The sequence below is a fragment of the Vicugna pacos genome, chromosome 16, assembly GCF_048564905.1.
Source record: "Vicugna pacos chromosome 16, VicPac4, whole genome shotgun sequence".
NCBI lineage: Eukaryota > Metazoa > Chordata > Mammalia > Artiodactyla > Camelidae > Vicugna > Vicugna pacos.
The window spans coordinates 11,234,778-11,258,277 of NC_133002.1; the positions used below are offsets into that span (position 1 = coordinate 11,234,778).

Here is a 23,500-nt window from a genome sequence, read left to right on the forward strand (position 1 = left end):
AGGCAGGTGGTCACCAGTATCTTCTAGGCACTTGCTGAGCCCCGGGCCCTGTCGTGAGCATCACTGAATCACTCAGCCCTTGTGTTAACCCTGTGAGGAAGGTCCGGGAACTGAGGCACAGAGAGGTTTGCAGAAAGAGCTTAGAGCTGAGAGACAGTCTCGCTTTGGTTATCTGTACGTGGGGACAAGCGTGCAGAGGAAGTGTGCAGGTGGGGAGGGCATGGGTGTGGCTGGCCTGGCCCTGGACACAGTGGAGCTCGATGCATGCCCTTGAGGGAATGACTAGTGGCTGGTGAGGGAGGGGGGCTCAGTGAGGGACCCCTTGCGTGAGCCGGCTCCTTTTTTCTTACAAGTAGAGAGATCAAGATGAGTTCCTCCCTAAACCATGGGGACTCTGACAGATTCTGGTCCCATTCCTGAGTCCTGACGCCAGGGCCAGCTCTGGGACGGCCATCCACAGACACTGGCGAGAGGGCCACCTGTCCGGTGCTTCCTTGCACTGGGTTTAAACGCAGCGCGGCTTTCTGAGAGCGTGAGAGCAGGTGTGAGTGGCTCATACTAAAGCGCTTACAGGTGTAACCGAGCTGGCTGGAATGCCGTCGAGAAAAGCCGTCTCAGGGGTCAGGTTGGGGTAGGTGACGTGAGAACAGCCACGTGTTAACTGTTAACTGAGTGGTCAACGCCTTGGCATTCACGATTCTTTTCGCATTTCGATACGTTTGAAATTCTCCATAATGAGGACATTGGAACACTGGCATCAGGAGAGAGCCAAGGGTCCGGGGGAGGGGAGGCGGAGGTGACTGGACGCCCCTGGCCCGATGCTGGCCTGTGTGATGACTTTGGCAAGTTAGGAGGGGCTCCCCTGTGAGCAGAGGAGTCAGAGCAGCCCTTCCTCCTGGCTCATGCTGCCCACACCCCACCCCCTGGCTTCAGGAGCAGCGCTCCGGCTGCGATTTCAGGCCGCACCACGCGTGACAGCACGTGGCTGTGTTGCCACCCCCTCCCCAAAATGACCACCTAACTTCAAGTCACCTCACCTGAAGGATGATCCTTTTTTGCATAATCTTGCATCTGTCCTGTAGGAAAAAAAAATGTTTTATATAAAAGTTGAAATAAAATTTATTCTTGAAAATTAAGTTCAGTTTTTAAAAGGTCTTTGAAAACAAGAGCTGAAAACTACTAAAAAGTTGACCATAAGCTGTCCCCTTGGTACTGGGGGCTCGTAAGCCCTAGCCTCTCTCCTGGCCTCAGGCCCCACCTGGTCTGTGAGGAGGCCGGGGCCACCGGCTCTGTGGCCATCCCCCGCCCCCAGTGTCCACAGCCAGTCCTCTTGTCCCCAGCACCGTGCTGTTGCTGAACCCGGTGGAGGTGCAGGCCGAGTTCCTCGCCGTGGCCGACAAGCTGAGCTCGCCCAGGCACTCGCCGCACAGCACCTACACCACCCTCCTCCTGCACGCCTTCCAGGCCACCTTCGGGGCCCACTGCGACCTCCCAGGTCTGCACTGCAGGCTGCAGGTATGTGCCTGGGTCCCGGGGCTCAGCACTGCCCCTTTCCAGCCGAGAAGTCTTCTCCAGAAAGGCAGAGTCCCCTCTCTGCTCGCCCTCTGAGGCCTGTCACCATGAGTGACATGGTGGGGTGGGGACTGGAAGGCTGGCCTCATTAAGAAGGTTTCTGTCGTGCTGGGTCCTAACCTGGCTGGGTGACACCCTGGACAGTGGGGCTGGACACAGAGCCTCAGGGCATGGCATGGGCTGGGTGGAGAGGAATGAGCTTCTGGCTGAAGCAGGAAGGCCAGGCATCCAGTTCCAGTTCTGTGACGGGTCAGCTGTGTAGCCCTGGACAGCCCCCTCTGGGCCGCAGTGGTGAACAGAGGACCCTCCCAACTCTGCAGGGCTCTGGCTCTGGACCTTTCTTCCTGTTTCCAGAGAATAGGGGTGGAGCAGGGGGCCTGGTTCCCTGGTCAGCTGTGGGTAGAGGTGGGTGATGAGGCTGAGGAGGGACTGACCAAGAAGTCAGGTAGCCAAGCCATGGTTTGGGGTTTCAGTCCAAGACCCTGGCAGAGCTCGAGGACATCTTCACGGAGACCGCAGAGGCACAGGAGCTGGCATCTGGCATCGGGGATGCTGCTGAGGCCCGGCAGTGGCTCAGGACCAAGCTGCAGGCAGTGGGAGAAAAAGCCGGCTTCCCTGGTGTCTTAGGTGAGGCTCTGTGGATGAAGGGGGACCCATTTACCCCTTGCCCATTCCAGCTTCCCAAGAGAGCTGCCAGGCTGGGGCAGTCATTCACAGTCATTCAGGGACTCAGATTCTCCGACACCTGGTTGCTCCACCGTCCCCGAGGGCTGGACTCCTGTCCACAGGGTCGGCGTTGGGCCACCATCATCACCACTGGGGCAGCTTGCGGGAGGAAGAAGAGAGAGTGCTGAGGGCCAGGGACTTCATCTTCACAACGAAGATAACGCAAATGCTGCTTGTGGCATGTGTGCATGTGCCCCTTTAAGCCACCTTAGTCACTGGGCCCACCTCGTCCCAGGGGGTCTGGGAAGTATACTTATAGTAAGTCTGTTCTGGAAGAAGAGACCCCCTGCCATTGTTCTTTCATCTGAACCCTGTAAAATAAGGCGCAGGGGCTGAGACTTGGCCACATTCACGCAGCTCAGGACAGGGCAGGGCATCTGCTCTGTGTGCTGGAAAGCCGCCCTCCATCTGCAGGCCGGGCCTCCCAGCTTCCAGCTCAGCCCCAGCCCACCCGGCTGCACGTCCTGTGCTCCTGTGCCCGTCCTCTCCCAACTCTGGCCCCTCCTCCAGGACGAGGGGACTGGGCTGGCCAATCTCAGGGCCCCTACTGGCCCTCACCTTCTGCCCCTCCTCCCCCATTCCTCCAGATCCTGCAAAGCCCGGCAGGCTCCGCACCATCCCCATCCCTGTCGCCAGGTGCTACACCTACAGCTGGAACCAGGACAGCTTCGGTAAGCAGCCCTCATGGTGCCCACCCCCTCACCAGCCCCCACTCCAGGCAGGCTCTAAGCAGAGCAGGGGGCAGTGCTTTGAGTCCTGGGCTGGCCTGTCGGCCCCCCCAGTGGTGTACAAGAGGGGCTTTAAGAGCCCAGACCCCCAGACGGTGCCTCCTCTTGCTTCCCCGCAGACATCCTGCAGGAAATCCTGCTGAAGGAACAGGAGCTGATCCAGCCAGGAATCCTGGGGGATGATGAGGAGGACGAGGAGGACGAGGAGGACGAGGAGGAGGACTTGGAAACCGACGGGCATTGTGCCGAAAGGGACTCACTGCTCTCCACCAGCTCGGCTGCCTCCCGCGACTCCACCCTGTCCCTCGTCTCGTCCCAGACCTCAGGACCCACCCTCTCCCGCCAGCTGCTGACCTCCTTTGTCTCGGGCCTCTCGGACGGCATGGACAGTGGCTATGTGGAGGACAGCGAGGAGAGCACCTTCGAGCGACCCAAGAGGCCTGGCAGCCGGGAGCGCAGGGGCCACCGCAGGCCCGGGCAGAAGTTCACCAGGATCTATAAACTGTTCAAGAGCACCAGCCAGCTGGTCCTGCGGAGGGACTCCCGGAGCCTGGAGGGCGGCTCGGACACCGCCTTGCCCCTGCGGCGGGCCGGCAGCCTCTGCAGCCCCCTGGACGGCCTGGTGCCACCCCCGTCCAGGGCCCAGCGCTCCCGCTCCCTTCCCCAGCCCAAGCTCAGCCCCCAGCTGCCCAGCTGGCTCCTGGCCCCCGCCTCCCGCCACCAGCGCCGTCGCCCCTTCCTGAGTGGGGATGAGGACCCCAAGGCTTCCACGCTACGTGTCGTGGTCTTTGGCTCCGATCGGATTTCGGGGAAGGTGGCTCGGGCGTACAGCAACCTGCGGTGAGAGCCGAAACGGGGGCATCGCTGTGCCCCGGGCAGCAGGGTGGTGATGCCAGCGAAATCTGGGACCAAGGGGCTCCCTTCTCACCGTCTTCTCCTTAGCAGGCGGCTGGAGAACAATCGTCCGCTCCTCACCCGGTTCTTCAAGCTTCAGTTCTTCTACGTGCCCGTGAAGCGGACCCACGGGCCCGGCACCAGCACCAGCCCAGCCTCCCCCAGCCCTTCCCCGCTCCCCACAGACTCCCCGAGGCACCCCGGCCCTACAGTACGTCCCCAGCCCTGGGCCCAGCGGGGTAGGAGAGTCGAGGAGCGGGTCTCAGTTACCTGAAAGGGGCTGGTTGGAAGTCACCGAAAGCAACCACCCGTGTTTAGGCGGTGCCTCCTCCTGCCTGGGCCTCGCTCCTGGGAGTGGTCCCTGCGCTGCACTTGGGAGGGGGCCGTTTTGCTCTGTGCCGTGGACTGAGAGTAGCCAGACTTCTCCAAGGGCAGGGAGAAGCTCAAGGGGGGGCTGCAGGCACCACCCAGGGCCCTGGGGGCGGGCTGGCTGGCGCCCCGGGTGGCTGGAACTGACCCTCGCCCCTCGCCCAGGAGCCGGGCGCGCCCCCCTGGGAGGAGAGCACCAACGACATCTCCCACTACCTCGGCATGCTCGACCCCTGGTATGAGCGCAACGTGCTGGGCCTCATGCACCTGCCCCCTGAGGTCCTGTGCCAGGTGAGTGGCCCCGTCCCCATGTGCAGGGAGGGGGCCCCATGGCTGCAGGCGCCCCAGCCTTGCCTCGAAGGCCTGAGTTTGGGGGATCCAGCTTGAGGCCCTGGTGGAGGACCCAGGCTCACTTGGGAATGAGCAGGGAGGGTGTGTGGAAGCAGGACTGAGCTGAGCCCAGGGCTCCGGGGGTGAGGGCTGGGTCACCGCACTGACAGGGAGGGGCCCCAGAGGGGCCCAGGCATCTCAGGCTTCAGCCCTCTTCCTCAGCTCCCAGCTTTGTCCCCGTGCCAGTGAGGGTGGGCACGGAGGCTGGGCTGTGGGTCCTCCCCCGGGCGTTCTGTTCCCTGCTCCCATCTCCCCAGCCCCCGACCTCTCTCCTCTCGGTGTGTGTGTGCCTGTCTTTCTTCTCTCATGTTCTCTTCCTCTCTCATTCCCTGTCCACCCGTCCCTCTGCCTCGGGCTCCATCCCCACCCCCAGCAGTCTCTAAAGGCTGAGCCCCGGCCCCTGGAGGGCTCCCCGGCCCAGCTGCCCATCCTGGCGGACATGCTGCTCTACTACTGCCGCTTTGCGGCCCGGCCGGTGCTGCTGCAGGTCTATCAGACGGAGGTGAGGCCCGCCCTGCCACCGCCCGCTCCCCGCATGGCCTGCCCACCGCCCACGGAGCCAGCCGCCCTGCACTGGGGGCGCAGGGTGGGGGCCCTCGGGGGGCCTGCACTGATGCCTGCACTCCTGCCCTCTCCAGCTGACCTTCATCACCGGGGAGAAGACAACGGAGATCTTCATCCATTCCCTGGAGCTGGGTCACTCAGCGGCCACGCGCGCCATCAAGGCCTCAGGTGGGTGCTGCCTGAGCCAGTGGCAGAGGGGCTGGGGGTGTCACACTGGAGCTGGTGGGGCTAGAGGGTGCCAGGAGGAGTGACTCTGGAGGCGGAGCTAGAGGGGGGTGGGCCAGGAGCTGGGGCCCTGGGGAGGGGAGTCCTGGGGACAGGGAGGCAGAGCCCAGGGTCTGTGAGGGGCCCAGGAAGGGAGAAGGAGCAAAGGGTCTGTCTGTGTGCGGCACAGGTCCCGGTAGCAAGCGGCTGGGCATCGATGGTGACCGGGAGGCCATCCCTCTAACACTACAGATTATTTACAGCAAGGTAAGACGGGGGCTGGGGCTGCTCCCCCCGGGGTCTGCTCCCTGTGCCTCCTCCCAGAGCCAACGTCGTGTGTTCCTGGGCCTGTTCTAAGCTGGAGGGCCACAGCAGACTCCCCAGGCTCTCCTGGGTGCTGAGAGAAAGCGGGGAAAGCAGTGGACCTTTGTCCCCGCCTCTGCCCCCCAAGCTGCCCTCTTGCTGTGTTCTCCCTCCACTGGAACGTGCTCAGCCCTTCCAGTTAGTGCTCGGACCTGGCCACAGGGCTGGGGGTGAGAGTAGGGCAGAGGGAGGGACAGGCCAGGGGCTGCAGGGCTGCTGTGTCCGGCTGGGTGGGTGGGGTGCCCACAAGTATACCCAGGGTCCAAACCATGTCAGGCTTACCCCCCAGATTGGGAGCCCTCCTGCCTTCTTTCCTTCCTTCTCTCCCTTCCTTCAGCAATTTGAAAGATTGTTTAGCACCTACCCCTGCCAGGTTCTGTGCTGGGCAAGGGGGACTGGCAGTAAGCAGTGGGAGCCAGGCCCAGGAGACAGACAATAAACTAGGAAACCAAAAATGCCCAAGGTCATATCAAAGGGTGGCGAGGGCTGAGGAGGCAATAAAAGGGCTGATGGGATAGTGATGGGGGGCTACTTTCTGTGTGGTGGCCAAGGAGGTGGGTGGGGGCTGACACTCACTGGGTGCCATGTGCCAGGCATTCATTAAACACCTGCGTTGTCCTGGACGTTGTTCGCAGCATAGGAGTATTCACAGGAGTGAGCAAAGTGCTTACCGTCCAGAGGGGTTAGATGACTCCACAGCGTCTGTGATTACCACTGTGACAGACAGATGAAGGAGAGGCCAGTGGTTCTGTGAGAATCCTTAAGGAGATTATCCAGCCCACTTAGGAAATTTAGACAAGGCTTCCTTGAGGGCCGTTGAGTCTATGTTAGAAAGAAAACCAGGAGTTGGTTAGGTAAGAAAAGAAGAGAGAGACTCGCTCTCCAGGCAGAGGAAACAAGCATGTGCAAAGGCCCTGCGGTGAGAGAGAACATGATGGTCAAAGGACACTGAAGGAGGGCCAAAGGGGCTGGAGCAGAGAGTGAGTTCGGACAAGATGATCAAGTGAGGATGAAGAAATTAGGAAGGCCAGAATGCCAACAGCAAGTTTCAGTGAGAGTTTTATCCTTGTCCTAAGAGCAATGTATACCTTATAAAGGGGCTCCAGTTTGGGGTGGGGCTGGGGATGGGTACCACATGATCAGAGCTGATGTTTGGAAGCTCCCTGTGGCAGCTGAGTGGAGAATATCGGAGGGGTCCCCAGGTGGGTGTGGGGGAAGCCCATCCAGAGGTTCCTGTGGTGGTCTGGGAATACAGCCTGCTCGGGGCGCTGGCGCTGTGGGAGGCAGAAGGAGCGGGAGCCAGATGGGAACTGCAGGAGCAGCAGAGCTTAGGAGTGGGTTAGAAAGGCAAGGCCCCCAACTCCTGGATTTCAGTCTTCTACGACCGGCAGTACCATTTTCTGCTTTCGAAGCACAGGTCTGGTGTGGGAAAATCATGAATGTAGGACGTGGTGGGTTTGAGGTGCCCTTGAAAGAGAAGGAGAAATCAGAAAAGTTGGAGGACGAGCCTGACCTCGGAGGTGAACTGTGAAGATGGGTGTGTAGGCAGTCATGGGAAAAGGGCCCCGGCTGAGGTTCCGTAATAGGGAAAGCAGGAATGAAAGAGTGGAGGACCCGGGGCAGGTCCTGAGACCTGCGTCATGTGATGGGGGTGCAGAGGAGGGTGACTGCACAAAGCAGAGGACAGAGGTTGGTGGCGGGCTAACCAGGAGCGAGCCGCCACGGAAGCCCGGGAGAGGAGAGGAGTGAACAGAATGAAATTCTCTCGTGAGATCAAGAGAGCTGGGGCCTGAGAGATGCTCGTGGGTATGGCAGCATGGGGTCCCTATGAAAGAGACGTTCAGACAGGGACCCAAAGAGGGAGTTCTGGTCTGGCTTTGCCTGGGACCCTGTGCCTGTGGGCCTGTCTGTTCCTCACTCCGGGCTCAGAATATCCTCCAACCACACCCCCACCAAGATGCTCTCAGCTCTCGCACCCCATGACCCGGTCACAAGGCTGACCGTGCACTAAGCCAGTGACCTGGCACTCTCCCCTGGAGTCAGCAAGGTCTACATGGGGGTCCAGGGGCTCTCGGTGGAGAGGATGGCAGACTACGTGAACAAGAGAGGGCTTCCTGGGACTGCAGGCAGCTCCCCGTCACTGGCGGGTCTGGAGCCTCCTCTTTGGAGAGAAGGCAGCAGGCCCCCGATGCCTGCGGCTGAGAGGGTCTGGCTTTCCTGCCTTTCCAGGGGGCCATCAGTGGACGGAGTCGCTGGAGTAACATGGAGAAGGTCTGTACCTCTGTGAACCTCAGCAAGGCCTGCCGGAAGCAGGAGGACCTAGGTGAGGGGGGCGGCTGGACGCAGGGTTGAGGGGAGTTGGGGGACAGGGGCAGGGGGTGGGGGCAGGGAGTGGTTCTGAGCCTGGCCTGCGTGGCCCCTGCCCTCCAGACTCCAGCGTGGAGGCCCTAACGCTAAACCTGACAGAAGTGGTGAAAAGGCAGAACCCCAAATCCAAGAAGGGCTTCAACCAGGTAAGGGCTTCTGTCTCCTTCCCGCCACCTGCTTGGGAGACTTACCGGGTGTGTGCCTGCGTGTGTGTGTGCATGTGTGTGTGTGTAACAGGGCGTGTCCAAGGGCTACGTGGGACACGTGGGTGGGAGGCGAGGCCAGTGAGGGACGTGGTTGGGGTGAGCACACACGCGGAGTGCCGTGGGGGTCAGGAGGAGGGGCTGCCCTGGTACCTGCAGAAAGGTTCCATGGTGGGTGCCAGGTGCCCCCCTCCCCCCGAGTCTGAGGCAAAGCAGGCTCGGTGTCGGGGACCCCGGGGCTGTCACAGTGAGGGCAGTGGGCCATGCAGGTTCTCCTCCCAGGACACTTGCTCCTTCTAGATTCAAGAAAGGACAGAGGCTGGAGAGGAGGGCGGCCCTGGAGAGCTGCCAGCCAAACTCCCAACCCCACCCCTGGGGCCCAGTTGGGCGAGTCCCAGGGAGGAAGCTGTTGGGGGCTAGCAGCTCTGGGGCCCGGGCTCCGGGGCTGACCTGGGCTTTCTGTCCAGATCAGTACATCGCAGATCAAGGTGGACAAGGTGCAGATTATCGGCTCGAACAGCTGCCCTTTTGCTGTGTGTCTGGACCAGGATGAGAGGAAAATCCTGCAGAGTGTGGTCAGGTAGGAAGGTGGTCCCAGGAGAGGGGTCTGTTTCTGCCCTCCCCACACTCGGGGTCCTGGAAGGGGCTGGCGGGCCGGGAGGCCTGCCCTGACACCTGCCCTGCCCCGCAGGTGCGAGGTCTCCCCCTGCTACAAGCCGGAGAAGAGCGGCCCCCGCCCCCCGCCCCAGAGGCCCTCTTACCCGCCGCTGGCCCAGACAGCGCCCGACCTCTGCTCCCTCCTCTGCCTGCCCATCATGACTTTCAGTGGAGCTCTGCCCTAGCGCAGCTGGCACCAGCCTGGACAGGAAGCCTGGGGGCAGCCTCCCCCGAACCCCCTTCCCCAGGGACAGTGCGGGCCTCACTCCCTGTGGAGAACTGAGCAGCCCTGTGCTGGGCCAGGGTCCTGCTGTGGGCCCTGCAGAGGGCAGGGGGCAGAGGGTCGACGGGGCCTCAGGGCTCTGTTTGGGGAAGAAACTGGGCATTAGGGAGAAGGGACTGGCCACACAGCCCCTCAGGTTCTGCACAGCAGAAAGGAGAGGGCTGGGTGAGCTGACCTCCAAAGACCCTGGCCTCTAGTGTGGTCTAGGCTCCTTTCTAGAAGAAAGATCTGAGGCTCTGGTGCCCTGGGGTGTGATCCAGGCCTCCTCTCCCAACCCTTGGCCAGGCCTGCCCCTTACTTCATCAGACTTGGAGAAACCTTTGTGTCTGGAGTTCAGTCCCCCCTACTCAGGGGTTCAGGTGGCAGAAATGTGGATGTGACTTTTCTGACAGTGCTGTCCCCCCGCCCAGTCCCTCTCTGTCACACACACACACACACACACACACACACACACACACACACACACACACTTTCTCTCTCTCAAGTTCCCTGGGTCTTCTGACAAACAGCACTAACACTTGACCTGTCTGCAGTCAGGACTTGGAACAGATTCTCTCTGAAGCCTCTTTCTGGATCGAGATCCTTGGGAGACAGGACAAGCTTAGATTCAGTGGCAGCTCAGTTACCTTCCAGCTAAGTGACCAGAAGAAAGTGAATTAGCTTCTGTGAGCCTCCCTCTCCTGAGCACTAAGATGGAGGTATGTAAGGCCTCCTTAAAGGGTTGAGACGAAATGGTCTGCCAAGCAGGTGCTCAGTAAAGCTTAGTGGCCTCGCCCTCTAAGCGCTGTCTAGAGGGTGGGGATGCTCTCACCGTTTTGGGTTGCTCTTTATTCCCTCCTTGGCCCCTGTGCCTTCCATTGCCATCTCACTCCTTGGGCTGCCCATCCCATGCGAAATCTTCCAGCTCGAAGGTTCACTGGCACCATCGCGCCTGGGCGAGTTCCCAGAGTGGAGGATGGAGTGCTGACCTTGAGGAGCTTAGTGCCCGACTGGAGGAAAATGGGTGATAGAACATCAGAGCCAAAAATGTTAAACTGCCAAGTTGCAGTGGTTTGAGAAGCTGGAAGCAAAAATGTGGGCTAGGGTGGTTGGGCGGAGGGCAGGGCTTGGGGCCGGGATTTGGACTGATAGACATGGAGAAAGTAACTGCGGAAGCAGACAGCTGTATCCTGCACAGAGCCCCTCCTTCCCCTCCTGCCCCTGCTCCTGCTCCTGCTTCATCTGCTCCAAAGGTTCTGGGCTCATAGGAGCCCAGAAACCCCACCCCAGTGTACTCATCACTCGAGAGAAGTGGACAGTCCGGCTCCGACCCTGTCCCGGCTACCTGTACTTGCTCCTGGCCCCAGAGAATAGTTGGCAATATCCCTTCGATATTTTTTGTTTCATGTGAGCAGGTTGTCCTACTACATGACCAACAGATGTTGAGAATAAAAAAAATGGAACTTAATGTTATTGTCAAATGAAACTTGATTCGTCTTGAAGTTTTTAATCTACAGTTATTTTGCTGCATGACAATGAGCTACTGGCTGGATAGTTCACATATGGACTAAAACTACAGTCATTTGTTCTTGCTTGTACATCTACAGGACATCACTTGGTCTAGGTGGGGGTCAGTGGCTTGGCTCCAGGCTGCAGGTTGGATTCAGGTCTTGTCTGTGGGTCCTTCAGGCACCTTGGGCCAGCATGTTAGCACAAGATGGATAAGCAGAGACCTCTTAGGGCCAGGGCCTGGAACTGGCACTGGATCTCTTCTGCCAATATTCAGTTGGCCAAAATTGATGGACATCAACCCGTAGAATCAGTTAACTCAGGAAATCCCACACAGGATGGAAACAAAATTGCATGAGAAGAGCATATCACCTCTGATATTCTTCCCAGAACCCCATAACCCAGGACTAATCATGAGGAAAATACTGGACAAACCCAGATTATGGGACATAGTACAGGGTAATCTGACCAGTACTCCTCTAGGCAGCCAGTTTTGTGAAAAACAAGGAAGGACTGAAAAATCCACAGACCAAAGGAGATCAGGAAACTTGAAAATTAAGTATAGCGTGGGATCCTGAAACAGAAAGAGAGTCTTTATAGAAAAACTGGTGAAATCCCAATAAAGTCTGGAGTTTAGTTTAAACACACACACACGCGCGTGTGCACACACACACACACACACATATGCCTTATTGTCAAAGATCTGGGGGTAAAGGTAACAAGAAAATCTTAAAGACAGCCAGAGGAAAAAATGTACATTTTATTTTCAAAGGATCAACAACTAGACTGAAAGCTTCCTTCTTAACAAAAACAATGGAAATCAGAAGACTGAAATGACATCTTCAAAGGGCTGGGGGGAAAAACACTGTCAACCTAGGATTCTATACCTGGAATTGTCCAGTGATTTTTAAAAGATTATACACTGCTCACAAGAGACACTTTAAATATAAGAACACAGAAAGGCTGAAGGCAAAAGAATGGAAAGGATAACATCATACAAACCTGTCTCAAAAAGCTGATGGTGTTACACTAATATCAGACAAAGATTTTAATGCAAGAAGCATTACAGAAGATAAAGGGACATTTTATAAAAATCAAAGGGTCAATCCAACAAAAAGATAGCAGCATAAATCTGTATGCACCCAATAACATAAATTTATAAAGCAAAAATTGACAATTAACATCTCCACAACCTAGTCTGATGAAGGACTTTAACACACGTCTCTCAGTAGCTGATAGAACAAATAGATTTAAAAAATCTGTAGAGTGAACCTAAAACTGCTCTAAAAAATAAAGTCTATTAATAAAAAAAAATCAGTAGAAAACAAAAGGGTCCTACTGTATAGCATAGAGAACTATATTCAATACCTTGTAATAACTTATAATGAAAAAGAATATGAGAAGGAATATATATGTATGGACACATGAATCTCTATGCTGTACACCAGAAATTAACACAATATTGTAAATCGACTATACTTCAACAAAAAAATTCAGTAGAGATGTAGAGGATCTGGACACTTCAATTAACAAATGATGGAAGTCAAACAGTATATTCCCTGACTACAATGAAATTAAACTATCAATAAGGAAGATATTACTAGAAAATTCTAACTGCTTGGAAATTAGGTATGTATCTTTAAATAATCCAGGGTTCAAAAAAGAAAGAAAAGTGGAAACTTGAAAATATATTGAACTGATTAATAATGAATATATGTTATTGAAACTAATGGGATGCTAAAGCGATGCTTAGGAGGAAATGTATTGCCATAAAAAAAAAGCATATCTTAAAGAAAAAGCTAAAAACCAGTTATTTACATTAAAAGCTCGGGAAAGAATAGTTGATCAATCCTAAAGACAGTAAAAGGAAGGAAATAAGTGTAATAGCAGAAATCTATAAATTAGAAAACCAACATACTAGTTGATAAACCCCTAGCAAGACTGATGACAGAACAAATCATCAATATCATGAACGAAAAAGAGGACATTTCTACAGATCCTGCACACCAAAAAGCTAAGAAATGGATATTACAGATTCACCAATACACTTTGGCAATTTGGATAAAATGGAGATTTCTCAAAAATACAGTTTGCCAATCTGACAGAAGAGATGGATATCCCAAACAGGCTAACATATATTAAAGAAACTGAAACCATTATTTTCTTAACTAGACTGGCAACCATTTTTTACTGTCTCCATAGTTAACACATTTTCCAGAAAATCATATAGTTGGAACCATACAGTATGTAGCTTTTCTAGTTGGCTTCTTCCACTTAGCAATATGCATTGAAGATTCTTCTGTGTCATGACTTCATAGCTCATTTCTTTTTGTTGCTGAATGATACTTCATTTTATTGATGTACCACAGTTTGTTTGTTTATTCACCTACTGAAGGATGTCTTGTTTGATGCCAATTTTTGGCAGTTATGAATAAAGCTGCCCTAAACATTCATGTGCTGGGTTTTGTTTGGACATCCATATGTTTTCAAGTCATTTGGGCAAATACCCAGGACCACAACTGCTCGATCGTATGGTACAGGTATATTTAGCTTTTTCTGTTTTGTTTTGTTTTTTAATGCACAGCTGTCTTCCAAAGTGGCTGTGCCCTTTTTCATTCTCACCAGCAATGAATGAGAGTTCCTGTAGCTCCATATCCTTATTAGCATTTGATGGTGTCAGTGTTTTTGGACTTTTATCCATTCTAAAGGGTGTGTAGTGGTATCTCATTATTGTTTTAATTTGCAGTTCCCTAAAGACTATGATGTTGAGCATCTTTTCCTGTGTTTATTTGCCATATGTATATTTTCTTTGGTAAGGTGTCAGTTCAGATCTTTTGCCCACGTTCTAATTGGGTTGTTTGTTTTCTTATTGTTGAATTTTAAGAGTTTTTGGTACATTTTGGATACCAGTCCTTTATCAGATACGTGTTTTGCAAATATTTTCTCCCATGTGTGGCTTGTGTTTTCATAATCTTAACTATGACTTTTGCAGAGTAGATGGTCTTAATTTTAATGAAGTCCAATTTATCAGCTGGTTTTCCTCTGACAGCTTGGTGCTTGGTCTGTTACCATCCTCAGACCTCTTCATGTGGTCCCTGCCATCCAGGTCATGCCTCCGCCAGAGAGACGGCTCTCCCACAACCCCTGGGGCAGGGAACACTAGAGCGCCCCTCTCCTCGCCCAGTCTGCTCGAAGAAGAGGCGTCGGAGAGGTTCCCAGCCCCTATAGCTTCACCCACATGGGAGAAGTGTGTGGACCCAGTGTGCTTGGTGCCTGCCCAGGGCTTCAGACTTCCCTTCCTCCACTGTCACGCCCACCACTCCCTCCAGCACTGGGATGCTAGCTGCTGCCCTGGGAGGAGAGCTTCTCAGTTTTCTTGGGGAAAAGCTACTCCCTCCATTACCCAAATCTCAAAATCCCTCCATTTACTTCTCCAACCCTTCCAGTACAATCAGAGTACAGGAAGCCGGCTCTCATGGGAAAGGGTGTCCACCCCATCCCTCTGGGGCAAAGACAATCAGGTGGCAGGCTGTCCCCACTTGGTCACTTTATTTCTCTCTGTCCCATGCAGCAGGTGGATCTGTGTCCTGGATCCGACCACAGCCCCCAGGATCTCGGTCTGCTTGGGCTGCTATAACAAAATGCCATCGAGTGGGTGGTTTAAACAAGACATTTATTTCTCGTAATTCTGGAGGCTGGCAAGTCCGGGGTCAAGGGGCTGACAGAGTCAGTGTCTGGTGAGAGCGCTCTTCCTGGGTTGCAGATGGCCATCTTCCCACTGTGTCTTCACAAGGTGGAGAGAGGAAGCTCTGGTCTCTCTTCCTCTTCTTATAAGGACACTAATCCCATTATGGGGGCTCCACCCTCAAGGCTTCATCTAAACCTGATCACCTCCCAAAGGTCCCACTTCCTAATACCGTCACACTGGGAGTTCAACATATGAAGTTGGGGAGGACACAGACATGCAGTCCATAAAACCTGGCAATTCTGAGTGTGGGGTCCCTGGGGAAGCAACTGTGGTCCCAGCAGCCACATGTGTGTGCCCCTCTTTGCACAGGCTGAGTGGGAAGAAACAGGGCTCACTTAGGGAATCTCAGAAATTGAGAGCTGGAAGGCTGAGCCCCGGTGTCACTGCAGCCGAACAGTGAATAAGGTGACACTGAATAAGGCAGCCGCAAAACTGAGATATTAGCAAACACTTACGGTGCACGGGCCCAGCACTGCTCATGCACTTTGCACACTCAAGTCATCTCACTGATGCCTCCAAACAGCCCCATTGTTACCGACCAGGGTTCTTGGATTCTTTAATCAATAGAAATTGATAAGAGGCCAGGCGAGGAATTCAGGCAAGGCTTTACTGGGACTCGTGTGGGGGCCAGCTGGTCCCTTAAATGGGGTGAGGATAGGGGTGGATTGGTGGGTGGGGCCAGAGGGGTGGCTCTGGTGGTCGGCCCACCCCCTTGGTGGTGCTGTGTGCAGGGATCATGCCCAGTACCCTGCTTTTGCTCCTCGCACCTCAGAAGTGGCAGTTGGGTTTTGGCCTTTTTGTATTTCGTTCGTAATTTGCCCCAGCTGTGCATATGTCCAATTATTTTTAGTCCCTTATAGTTTCTTTGTATTCTGTTGCTCAAGGAGGCGTTTGTCCTGGTACAAGCACTGCAGTAAAGGGCCCCAGATTGCAGGTCCCAGCCTGTCTCACCATCAGGTAGGTACTGTTGTGTCTCATTTTACAGATGGGGAAACTGAGACAGAGAGGCTAAGGAACTTGCCCAAGGTCACAGAGACAGAGACAATGGGAAGCTGGGACTCCAACCACTAAGCTGTGCTGCTCCTCGTCCCCCTCATGTGAGCTGTGGGGGAACTGAGGCCCAGAAGCGTAGAGATCACACAGATCTGAGAGGGATGGCTTCGTTATAATGGAATTCTGGAGGAGCTCTGCCCTCCTCACACTCCCTGGGAACGGCAGGGGAGGTGGGGTGGAGACGTGGAAGCGGGTGGAGGGGGAGTGGAGAGGGTTGGCAGGGGAGTCAGGAAGGAAGCCCTCAGTGAATGAATGCCGCTCAGGCCCAAGAGCTGGCCCCAGGGGTTCCCTGAGACCTCAGGAGAGAGGGAAGTGGGGGGGTAGCAGCCCCACCCCACCCCACCCCCTCCCTGCTCCCCACCCCTAACCCCCAAGGAAAGGGGCCTCTCATCACGGGGACCAGGGCCCTTCTCTGAGCAAAACTGTAGCTGCAGGTCTCTGAGGCCGAAACCAGGACTGTCTGGGGGAAAGCTGGAGAGAGCCAGTGAGGGCTTGGCAGACACACTGTCCAATCCCTTGGGTTACCGACGAGGAAAAGGAGGGGGACCCTGACTTTCTTCTGATGCTGACGCGTCTTGTGGTCTTGCTGGGGAAAAGAGCTGCTCCCGGGAGACTGGTTGCAGATGGGGACTTGGCAACGACACAGCCTGGAGAACCCGGATTAAACAACCCTAAGAAGAGCATCTGGAGGGAAGAGGTGTCGCTGGGATCAGAGGGGCAGGGCCGCCGCCTTGGTGATGATGAGGGTGGTGTTCTGTGGGCAGATGTGGGGGCCTTGGTCCTTCCTCTCCCTGCCTCCCCTCCACTCTCTTTTCCTGGCTGGCTACCAGCTCCTCAGCTCCTCCTCGCGGGGACAGCTCTGGGGCTGTCCACGGCCACCAAGCAGCCCCTTCCATGGCTGCCACACCCAAAGTGGTTGCAGAGAGAGCAGCTGATGATAAGAGGGCCAGTGTGGCCAGAAGAGGCTGATATCAACTCGTGATTTCCGATTCAGTTAGGCCAAAGCTGATAAGGAGGGGGAGCGCCCTCGATGGCCACACTGCGGGCTGAGTCCTGAACCTGCAGGCACTGAGGTCTTGGTCCTTTATCCTGTCCTGGACTTACTCATTTCATTCATTCATTCCCTCATTCATTCATTCATCCAGCCAGCCATTTGTTTTATTGAATGAGCCAAACCTTCTCTTAACATTCTCTTGTCCTGTGATGGCTAGAATAATGAATCAGACCTAGCCTCTGCTTTCCCAGAACTGGCTAGGGAAGAGCAGAGGGATGAGGCAGGCATGTGACCAAAGAACTCAGCTACAAAGAGGCAGGAGAAAATGCGAGTCCAGTCACAGGAGTGGGACAGAAAAGAAGCAGATATGGGAGAAAAACTGCACCGCAGAGCAAATGATTTAAATTTCTGGACTTTTTTCTTTCTTCAAATGGCCTCTTCTGCAAAGTGAAGGATGCAACAGACCCATTTAGCCCTTTCAGAGAAAGGTCACTGACTTCTCCTTTCGTTGCAAAGGAGAAGCCCAAGTGTCGGAAACCCAATGCAAACAGTCTTAATCAAAAAGGAAAGAGAGGGCGTTTACTGGATCACATGGTTCAACAGTGAAGAGTAGATCTAGCATCAGGGCTTCAGGCGCAGCTGAATCCAGGCTTTTGTGCTGTCAGCAGTCCCCCTCTCTCCAGGGTCGTTTACCCATTAGGCCAAATCGGATGACGGCATGGAGTCTGTGAGTTCTTCAAAGGTCTAGAAATGTGTTAGCGGTTCCCCCAAATATTGCTCGGCTTCAAAATGTGAGAAAAAGGAAGAATGTGACAAACTAGCAACTGCGGCACCTTGGAGGTGATCTGCTCCCCCGCAGCACCCTCTCCTAGTCCTCCAAGTCAGCAGATGCTGTTTTGTGTTCTCCGTCTGTGTTCTCTCTGCCGTCTTGGACACCGTTGCCCATCATGTCCTTGACGCTGCCCCCAACACACACCACCCCCCCACTTCCACGGTGCTCCACTTTTCCTCTGGCCTCCTTGACCTGTTTTTCCCTCTTCGGGACTGACTAGGGTGAGCAGGGAGGAAGGTTGGGAAGCGATCCCACCACACATGTGAAGGCCTGGAGCTGAGCGACAGCCTGGATCATTAAGGAAGTGCAGTCTTCAAGACTTCTGGGAGGCATCCAAGTGAGGGAATAAAGCCTGAGGTTGGGGATTAAGGAAGAACCAGATCGAGAAGGGCCTTGCAAGTCATGCTAAGGAGATTGGCCCTTGTCTTGAAGGTAATAGGAAGCTACTGAAGGTTATAAGAAGAGTGTAATGTGATCAGATTGTGTTTCACTATCAGAAAGAGACCTTTGGCTGTGCGGCAGAGGCAGGGAGACGTTGGGCAGTTGCAGTAATTTAGAAGAAAGACAGCGGTGGCTCCTGACAGCCCTGGGGATAGAAAAAAAGAGGGACGATCCATGAAACAGTAACAGGACTTGTTGCCGTTTAGGTGTAACAGGTGAGGGAGAGGGAGGTGTAAAGGGTGACACCTGGGTTTCTGATTCTGAAATGAGGAGCAGAGAAGTGGGTTTGAGGGTATGAGGAGCTGGGTTTGTACATGTTGCATTGGGGGAGCCTGTGGGCCATCCCAGTGTCAGTGTCGGGGTCAAGGGTGGTTGGGAAGGAGGTCAGGGCTTCCTGCAGCGTCAACACCAGAGGGAGTCGCAGTGGAGGTGCCACCTCCCACTCAATCAGAATAAAGAACCTCCAGTGACCGTGGCTGACCACAGATGCTTCTCTAGAAATCAACCTCACAGCAGGATGTGTTCTGGGAGGAGCTTTGAGGGTCATGGGGAAGGGGAAGGAAGGGGAGGGGACAGAGCCAGGCCTGTGCAACACTGGGCTTTTCTCTGCAGAGCTGCAGGCTGCATACACCCGTCAGGGCTCCTCCAAGACACCGGATTATCTGGGGCTGGCACCTCCCTGGGCAGGAGTGCAGGGAGCCGACTGCTAGAAGGACGTGGGGAGCTGAGCTGCAGCTGAGCCAAGGTAGGTACCTGCTGGGGTGGGGTCTGCAGGGAGGGAGCTGGGAGAGGCAGCTTCTAGGAGGAAGGATGCTGGAAGGCGAGCCCGCGAGGGGCTGAGACACCCCTGGCTCTTATGAACACACACCCATCCATGAACACACACCCATCCTTTCTGAGAAGGGTCCCCCAGATGTGGTGGCTACTAGGACCACTCTGCAAATTTAGATTATTCAACCCATTTTCACAAGAAGAAAGGACACAGGACCCTGTGCAAAGACCTCTCCTTTCTTCTCGGGATCCTGTAAATGCCAATAATAACAGGACGAACTATTCATACCTGTTGCTACAGAATACATTCATTATCCCATGGAATCTTCACAGGCAATCGGAGGAAGGCGGCATGTGTGTTTTAATGCCCATTTTATATATCAGGAGACTGAGGCTTAGAGAGATGAAGTAACTCGCCAAAGATGGCAGAGTGGCTAAGCAAGGCATTGGGCTCAGAGTGAATCTTCTGGGTCCCCGTCTGTGCCCCTCCTGGGACATCATCTGTCCATCCCCCTCCAGGGGAAATTTGGTGACAGTCTTGCCGACTGTCTCCACACACATGAATCGAGCATCTTCTCCGTGTGCAGGCGGCGCCAGAGTCTGACCAAAGCCGTGTCTCCATCCTCAAGAAGCTGCCTGGCTGGTGAGGGGCTGAGACACGGCTACACGTGACTAACACAGAAAGTAACAGGTGCCAGGGCCCCAGGCTTGGCGAGGCGTGTGTGCGAGCAGGGAGAGCACCCCAGGTGCGGGATCAGGGTGGGCTCTGCGGAAAGTGGCGCCCGGGCCTTGAGAGAGAGGGAGGGCTTGTGTGCAGAGGGGGCAACAGGCATCCCAGTGTCGGGGACCAAGTCTGCAAATCCTGACAAGGAAAGTGGGTGTGGACGTCGGGAAAGAGCCGCTGGAGATTCAGTTTGCGGCTAATGCGTGGGGTTTACGGAGGACTCACTGGCGTGAGCTTGTCCCGTTTCTTCAGTTCTAAGTGTCTTCTGAATATCATCTCACTGAGTCCTCACTGTCATCCTCCGAGGTAGGTGCCGTTATTAGGTCTTCTTGAAAGATAGGGAAACTGAGGCACAAAGGATTTAAGTGACATGCTGCCATAGCAACTACCTGGAACCCAGGCGATCCAGCACCAAATGCTACCTGCCCAGCCACTCTGCCCCATGGCCTCCCACCGGGCCTGCCAGTCTCCTCTGTCACCTCCTGGTGACCTGGTGGCCACCTGGTCCCTGGGCTTCCTGGTCTGTATCTAGGCCCTGTCAGAGTCCTCCCAGGCCCCCTACCCCGGGGAACAATGCTCTCCTCCCCCCTAGACTGGCTGTCTCCCATCCAGGTGTTTCCTGCCTGGCCAGCAGCAGACACAGCAGAGGAAGCGGGCCTGCCTGGTCGGTCCTCAGGGGACAGCCGGGAGCAGGGCCCTCACCTCCCCAGGCCCTTGGGAATCTGGAAAGCCCAGTAGGCCTCGGGGGACAAGGGTTGAGGGGGACCCCTGGGGACCCCGAGCTCTGTGTTTCCACCCCCTCGTCCCCTCCCGGTGAGCCCACAAATCACGTGCTCTCAGCTGAAGAGAGCAAGTGGTCTGGCAAGTCTGTCTCCACGGAGAGAAAAAATCAGAGTCCTGGAAATGGCATGTGTCCCCGACACCGTGGGCGGAGGCAGCACTGGTGAGAGGAGAAGAGCGTGGGTCGCGGTGGCAGGGGCCCTTCTCTCTGCGCCGGGCAGCGGGCAGAGGACGGGGGCGGGGCGCGGAGGTGCCGGCCTGAGAAACTGCATGTCTTTCTTCCCGGGCTTTAATCCAAGGGGTGGCCGTGGGGGCTCTGGGTGGTGGCTTCCTCTGTCTGAACAGTCCGGCCTAGGAGCCAGCGGTGGGGGCAGGGGTTCATCCAAAGCTGGGATCTTCATGGAGAAACACTGACCCAGAGCCAGGCCTCCCCAGGCCCTCTAAACCCAGCTTTCTGCAGCCATTCCTCCAGCCGGGAAGCCTTCCCCGCGCTCAGACAGCACGGGCAGCAGCGTCTGTGAGCGGGGTCCTGTCTGCTGCTTCCTGCCCGGGCCGGAGAGCCACCTCTGCAGTTCTCGCCTGTCCTCAGGCCTGTCTTACCCCAAGGCAGCGACCAGCCGGGTGTTTGCACCCGCCCCGGGGACTGTTTGGTGCTAACGCTCAGTGTTGTGTTAATGAAGGAATGTCCTGAGTCCCAGTTCATTCGTTCATCCACTTATTCTTTGTCTCTGGTCCTGTCTCTCTGTCAAGAGCTGTGAAGGGTCTGAGATTCTGCCCTATTCATAACTAACCAGTTAGTCGGCCCCAGTTTTAGGGACGCTGGCAGAAAACACTGGACTCTGTAGAGTCAGAGACCAAAGTCTTTATTACTCACACAACGAGCAGCAGGAGCGTCCTGCCCCCAGGTCCCCTGGGAGCAGCGCAGAGGTGGCCCCAAGAGGATGCTGTGTGTCACAGCTGAGGACCCCTGCGCACAGGAAACCCCTAGTCTTCACAGTGGGCTGCCAGCAACCTGCCACTTCTGCAGGGAGACATTGCCTCTATTATTGTGTTTGGCAAGTAAATCCGCCCTGTGGCAGGCACAAACCCGTGGAGGATTGTCTGCCAGCACCCTCGCCCTGCCCCCTTGCCCACCGCCCCTTGCCACACCGTCCCAGGAAAATGCCGGGCTCCATCCTCCTCAGCGCTTGGCTGGCTTTTCCTTTCATTTGGAATGTGTTTCCTGCAGATAACGCCTGCCTTTCTCCCTTCCTCCTGATGGCTTCTACTTGGGTATCACCTCCTTAGGGAGACCTTTTAAAACCACAACCCACCCCCAGTTCTGGAACCTCCCATTCCCCTTCTGAGCCTTAGTCCCACAGCACTGGTCAGCATCTAATGCCCAACTTAATTATGGCATCTTTGTTTTTCCCTCCACCCTCACTACATACTCACGAGAGGGGAACCTGCCTTAAGTTATTGCCACAGCCCCAGGACCCGGAACAGTGTCTAACACCAGAAGGGGCTCAGTAAGTATTCATTGTGTGAATGAATGATTCCATCCCTTTATTTGATCTTCAGCTGAAGACCTGGTTCTCTTACCTTGAGTCTGTAGGGCAGATAAGGCTCGGTAACTATTGAACAAATCAAACAAGGCATGAACGGCCCAGGGAGTCGGGGGAGGGGGCGTCAGTGTGGGGACTGGGGAGCTTCTCCCAGGTTGTGGGGGTTCGCCCCTTGGCCGATTTCTGTGTTGCCTGTACCTGCGACTGGGAATCCTCCTGACTGGTGGCAGAAGCTGGTGTGTTTCTGTCCCGTGATGTCGTGTTCTTGCTGTGACCAGGGGAACTGGGAGAGGGCAGGGGCTTGTGAGCTGAGCTCTGATGTGCCATTTGCTTAATCAGTGGCACAGAAGCCACTGTCAGTCATCCACGATGGAACTGAGACAGATCCCCCGCACAGGTGGCAGAGGTGCCCGCCATGTGACGTGTGGCGCTGTGTGGCAGAACACAGTGTCCTTCCCACTGTGTCTGGGTCCTCCTTCCCATGGTACTGCTGTCTCTACCAGTATTCTGAGCATCCACATCTCTGTTTCCTGTGCCATTTGCTGTAGCAACCATGCCAAACAGACTTATTTCTGCTCCCTCATTTGAGAGTGGCTTGGGGACAGGGACCCCATATTGTCTTCACACAAGCACCTGACAATCACAACACAGAGCGTTAGATGCTGTGCAGAAGCAGAGAGGTGGACCTTAAATGTTTGTCCAATGACTCACATGGCCCCACGGGGCAACCCCAGGGCCTGTAATTAACTCTCCTCTCTGAGAACTGAGACTTGAGCCACAGTGGACAGTCCCTGACTTATGATAGTTCGACTTAAAATTTTCTGACTTTACAATAGTGGAAAAGCAATGTGCATTCAGTAGAAACGTATTTCAAATTTTGAATTTGGATCTTTTCCCGGGCTCAAGATACAGGGTACTGTCCTCTCTCAGTGCTGGGCAGAGCAGCACTCGTTCAGCCACGCAATCATGAGGGTCAACAACTAATACACTTACAGCTGTTCTGCACCCAACTGTTCTGTTTTTCACTTTCAGGACAGTATTCAATCCATTATGTGAGATCGTCAACACTTTACATCAAATAGGCTTTGTGTGAGATGATTTTGCCCACTTGTAGGCTCATGGAAGTGTTCTGAGCACGTTCAAGGTGGGCGAGGCTAAGCTGTGATGTTCCATAGGGTAGGTGTGGTCAGTGCATTTCTGACTTAGGATATTTTCAACGTATGATGGGTTTATCGGGGTGGGACGCCATCGTAAGATGAGGAAGATCTGTATCTCTCGTGGGTTGCCAGCTTGTCTGCCTCCAAGAGCCCAGCAGGGAGCGTGAAGGATGCCACAGACTAGCTGACAGTGGTGGACCCAGCAGGAGTGGGGTGCATGGCCCTTCCGGGGGGCAGCTGCAGTCCAAGGCCCACTGACAGTTTCCGTGGGGAACTGTGGATCTGGCATTTCCAGATATTCTAGCTACTCGTTTTAAGTAAAAGCTGAGAATCTTGATTTTCATGTGAAATCTGACTTTTAAATGTGGGCTGTGGATTCCAACTTTCTATAACCGTGGCTTCTTCTGGGAAAGTAGGAGCCTTGCTTCTCACTGTGTGGCCTGTGCACCTTCCAGACGTTTGCCCCGGGCACAGTGCTTAACATGCGCGGAGGAGTCTAGCAGCACACCAGGTGGAGTATGTCTCTGGGCGCCCTGTGTGAATGTTACCGAACCAGGTTCGTTTGCCCGACGCCCAGCAAGCCAAGGCTTGCAGCAAAGAAAGGATTTATTCACAGGGCAGCCAAGGGAGGAGACAGGAGGACAAAGT

General features: G+C 54.9%; 2 protein-coding genes across 11 annotated transcripts in view; both read left to right on the forward strand.

Annotated features, from left to right (window-relative positions):
- The window catches only part of PIK3R5 (phosphoinositide-3-kinase regulatory subunit 5), a 61,576-nt gene extending 50,809 nt beyond the window's left edge, over window positions 1-10,767 (forward strand). The window contains exons 7-19 of one of the 4 annotated variants that reach the window (XM_015250794.3): window positions 1,341-1,515; window positions 2,046-2,199; window positions 2,886-2,969; window positions 3,146-3,866; window positions 3,969-4,131; window positions 4,455-4,580; window positions 5,053-5,181; window positions 5,318-5,411; window positions 5,638-5,714; window positions 8,040-8,133; window positions 8,241-8,323; window positions 8,848-8,960; window positions 9,072-10,767. In XM_015250794.3, coding sequence (XP_015106280.2) covers window positions 1,341-1,515; window positions 2,046-2,199; window positions 2,886-2,969; window positions 3,146-3,866; window positions 3,969-4,131; window positions 4,455-4,580; window positions 5,053-5,181; window positions 5,318-5,411; window positions 5,638-5,714; window positions 8,040-8,133; window positions 8,241-8,323; window positions 8,848-8,960; window positions 9,072-9,222 — 2,164 coding nt within the window. In that variant the 3' untranslated portion in view covers window positions 9,223-10,767. The remainder of the gene's footprint in view (window positions 1-1,340; window positions 1,516-2,045; window positions 2,200-2,885; window positions 2,970-3,145; window positions 3,867-3,968; window positions 4,132-4,454; window positions 4,581-5,052; window positions 5,182-5,317; window positions 5,412-5,637; window positions 5,715-8,039; window positions 8,134-8,240; window positions 8,324-8,847; window positions 8,961-9,071) is intronic. The other 3 variants (XM_072940636.1, XM_015250795.3, XM_015250796.3) reach the window with 3 other exon arrangements.
- Window positions 10,768-18,478: 7,711 nt separating this feature from the next.
- Window positions 18,479-23,500, forward strand: part of PIK3R6 (phosphoinositide-3-kinase regulatory subunit 6) — a 51,289-nt gene continuing 46,267 nt past the window's right edge. For 5 of the 7 annotated variants that reach the window (XM_072940640.1, XM_072940637.1, XM_072940642.1 and 2 more), the window contains exon 1: window positions 18,479-18,621. The gene's annotated coding sequence lies outside the window, so the exon portion shown is untranslated. Of the gene's footprint in view, window positions 18,622-19,256; window positions 21,660-23,500 lie in introns of those variants that run through there. The other 2 variants (XM_072940639.1, XM_072940638.1) reach the window with 1 other exon arrangement.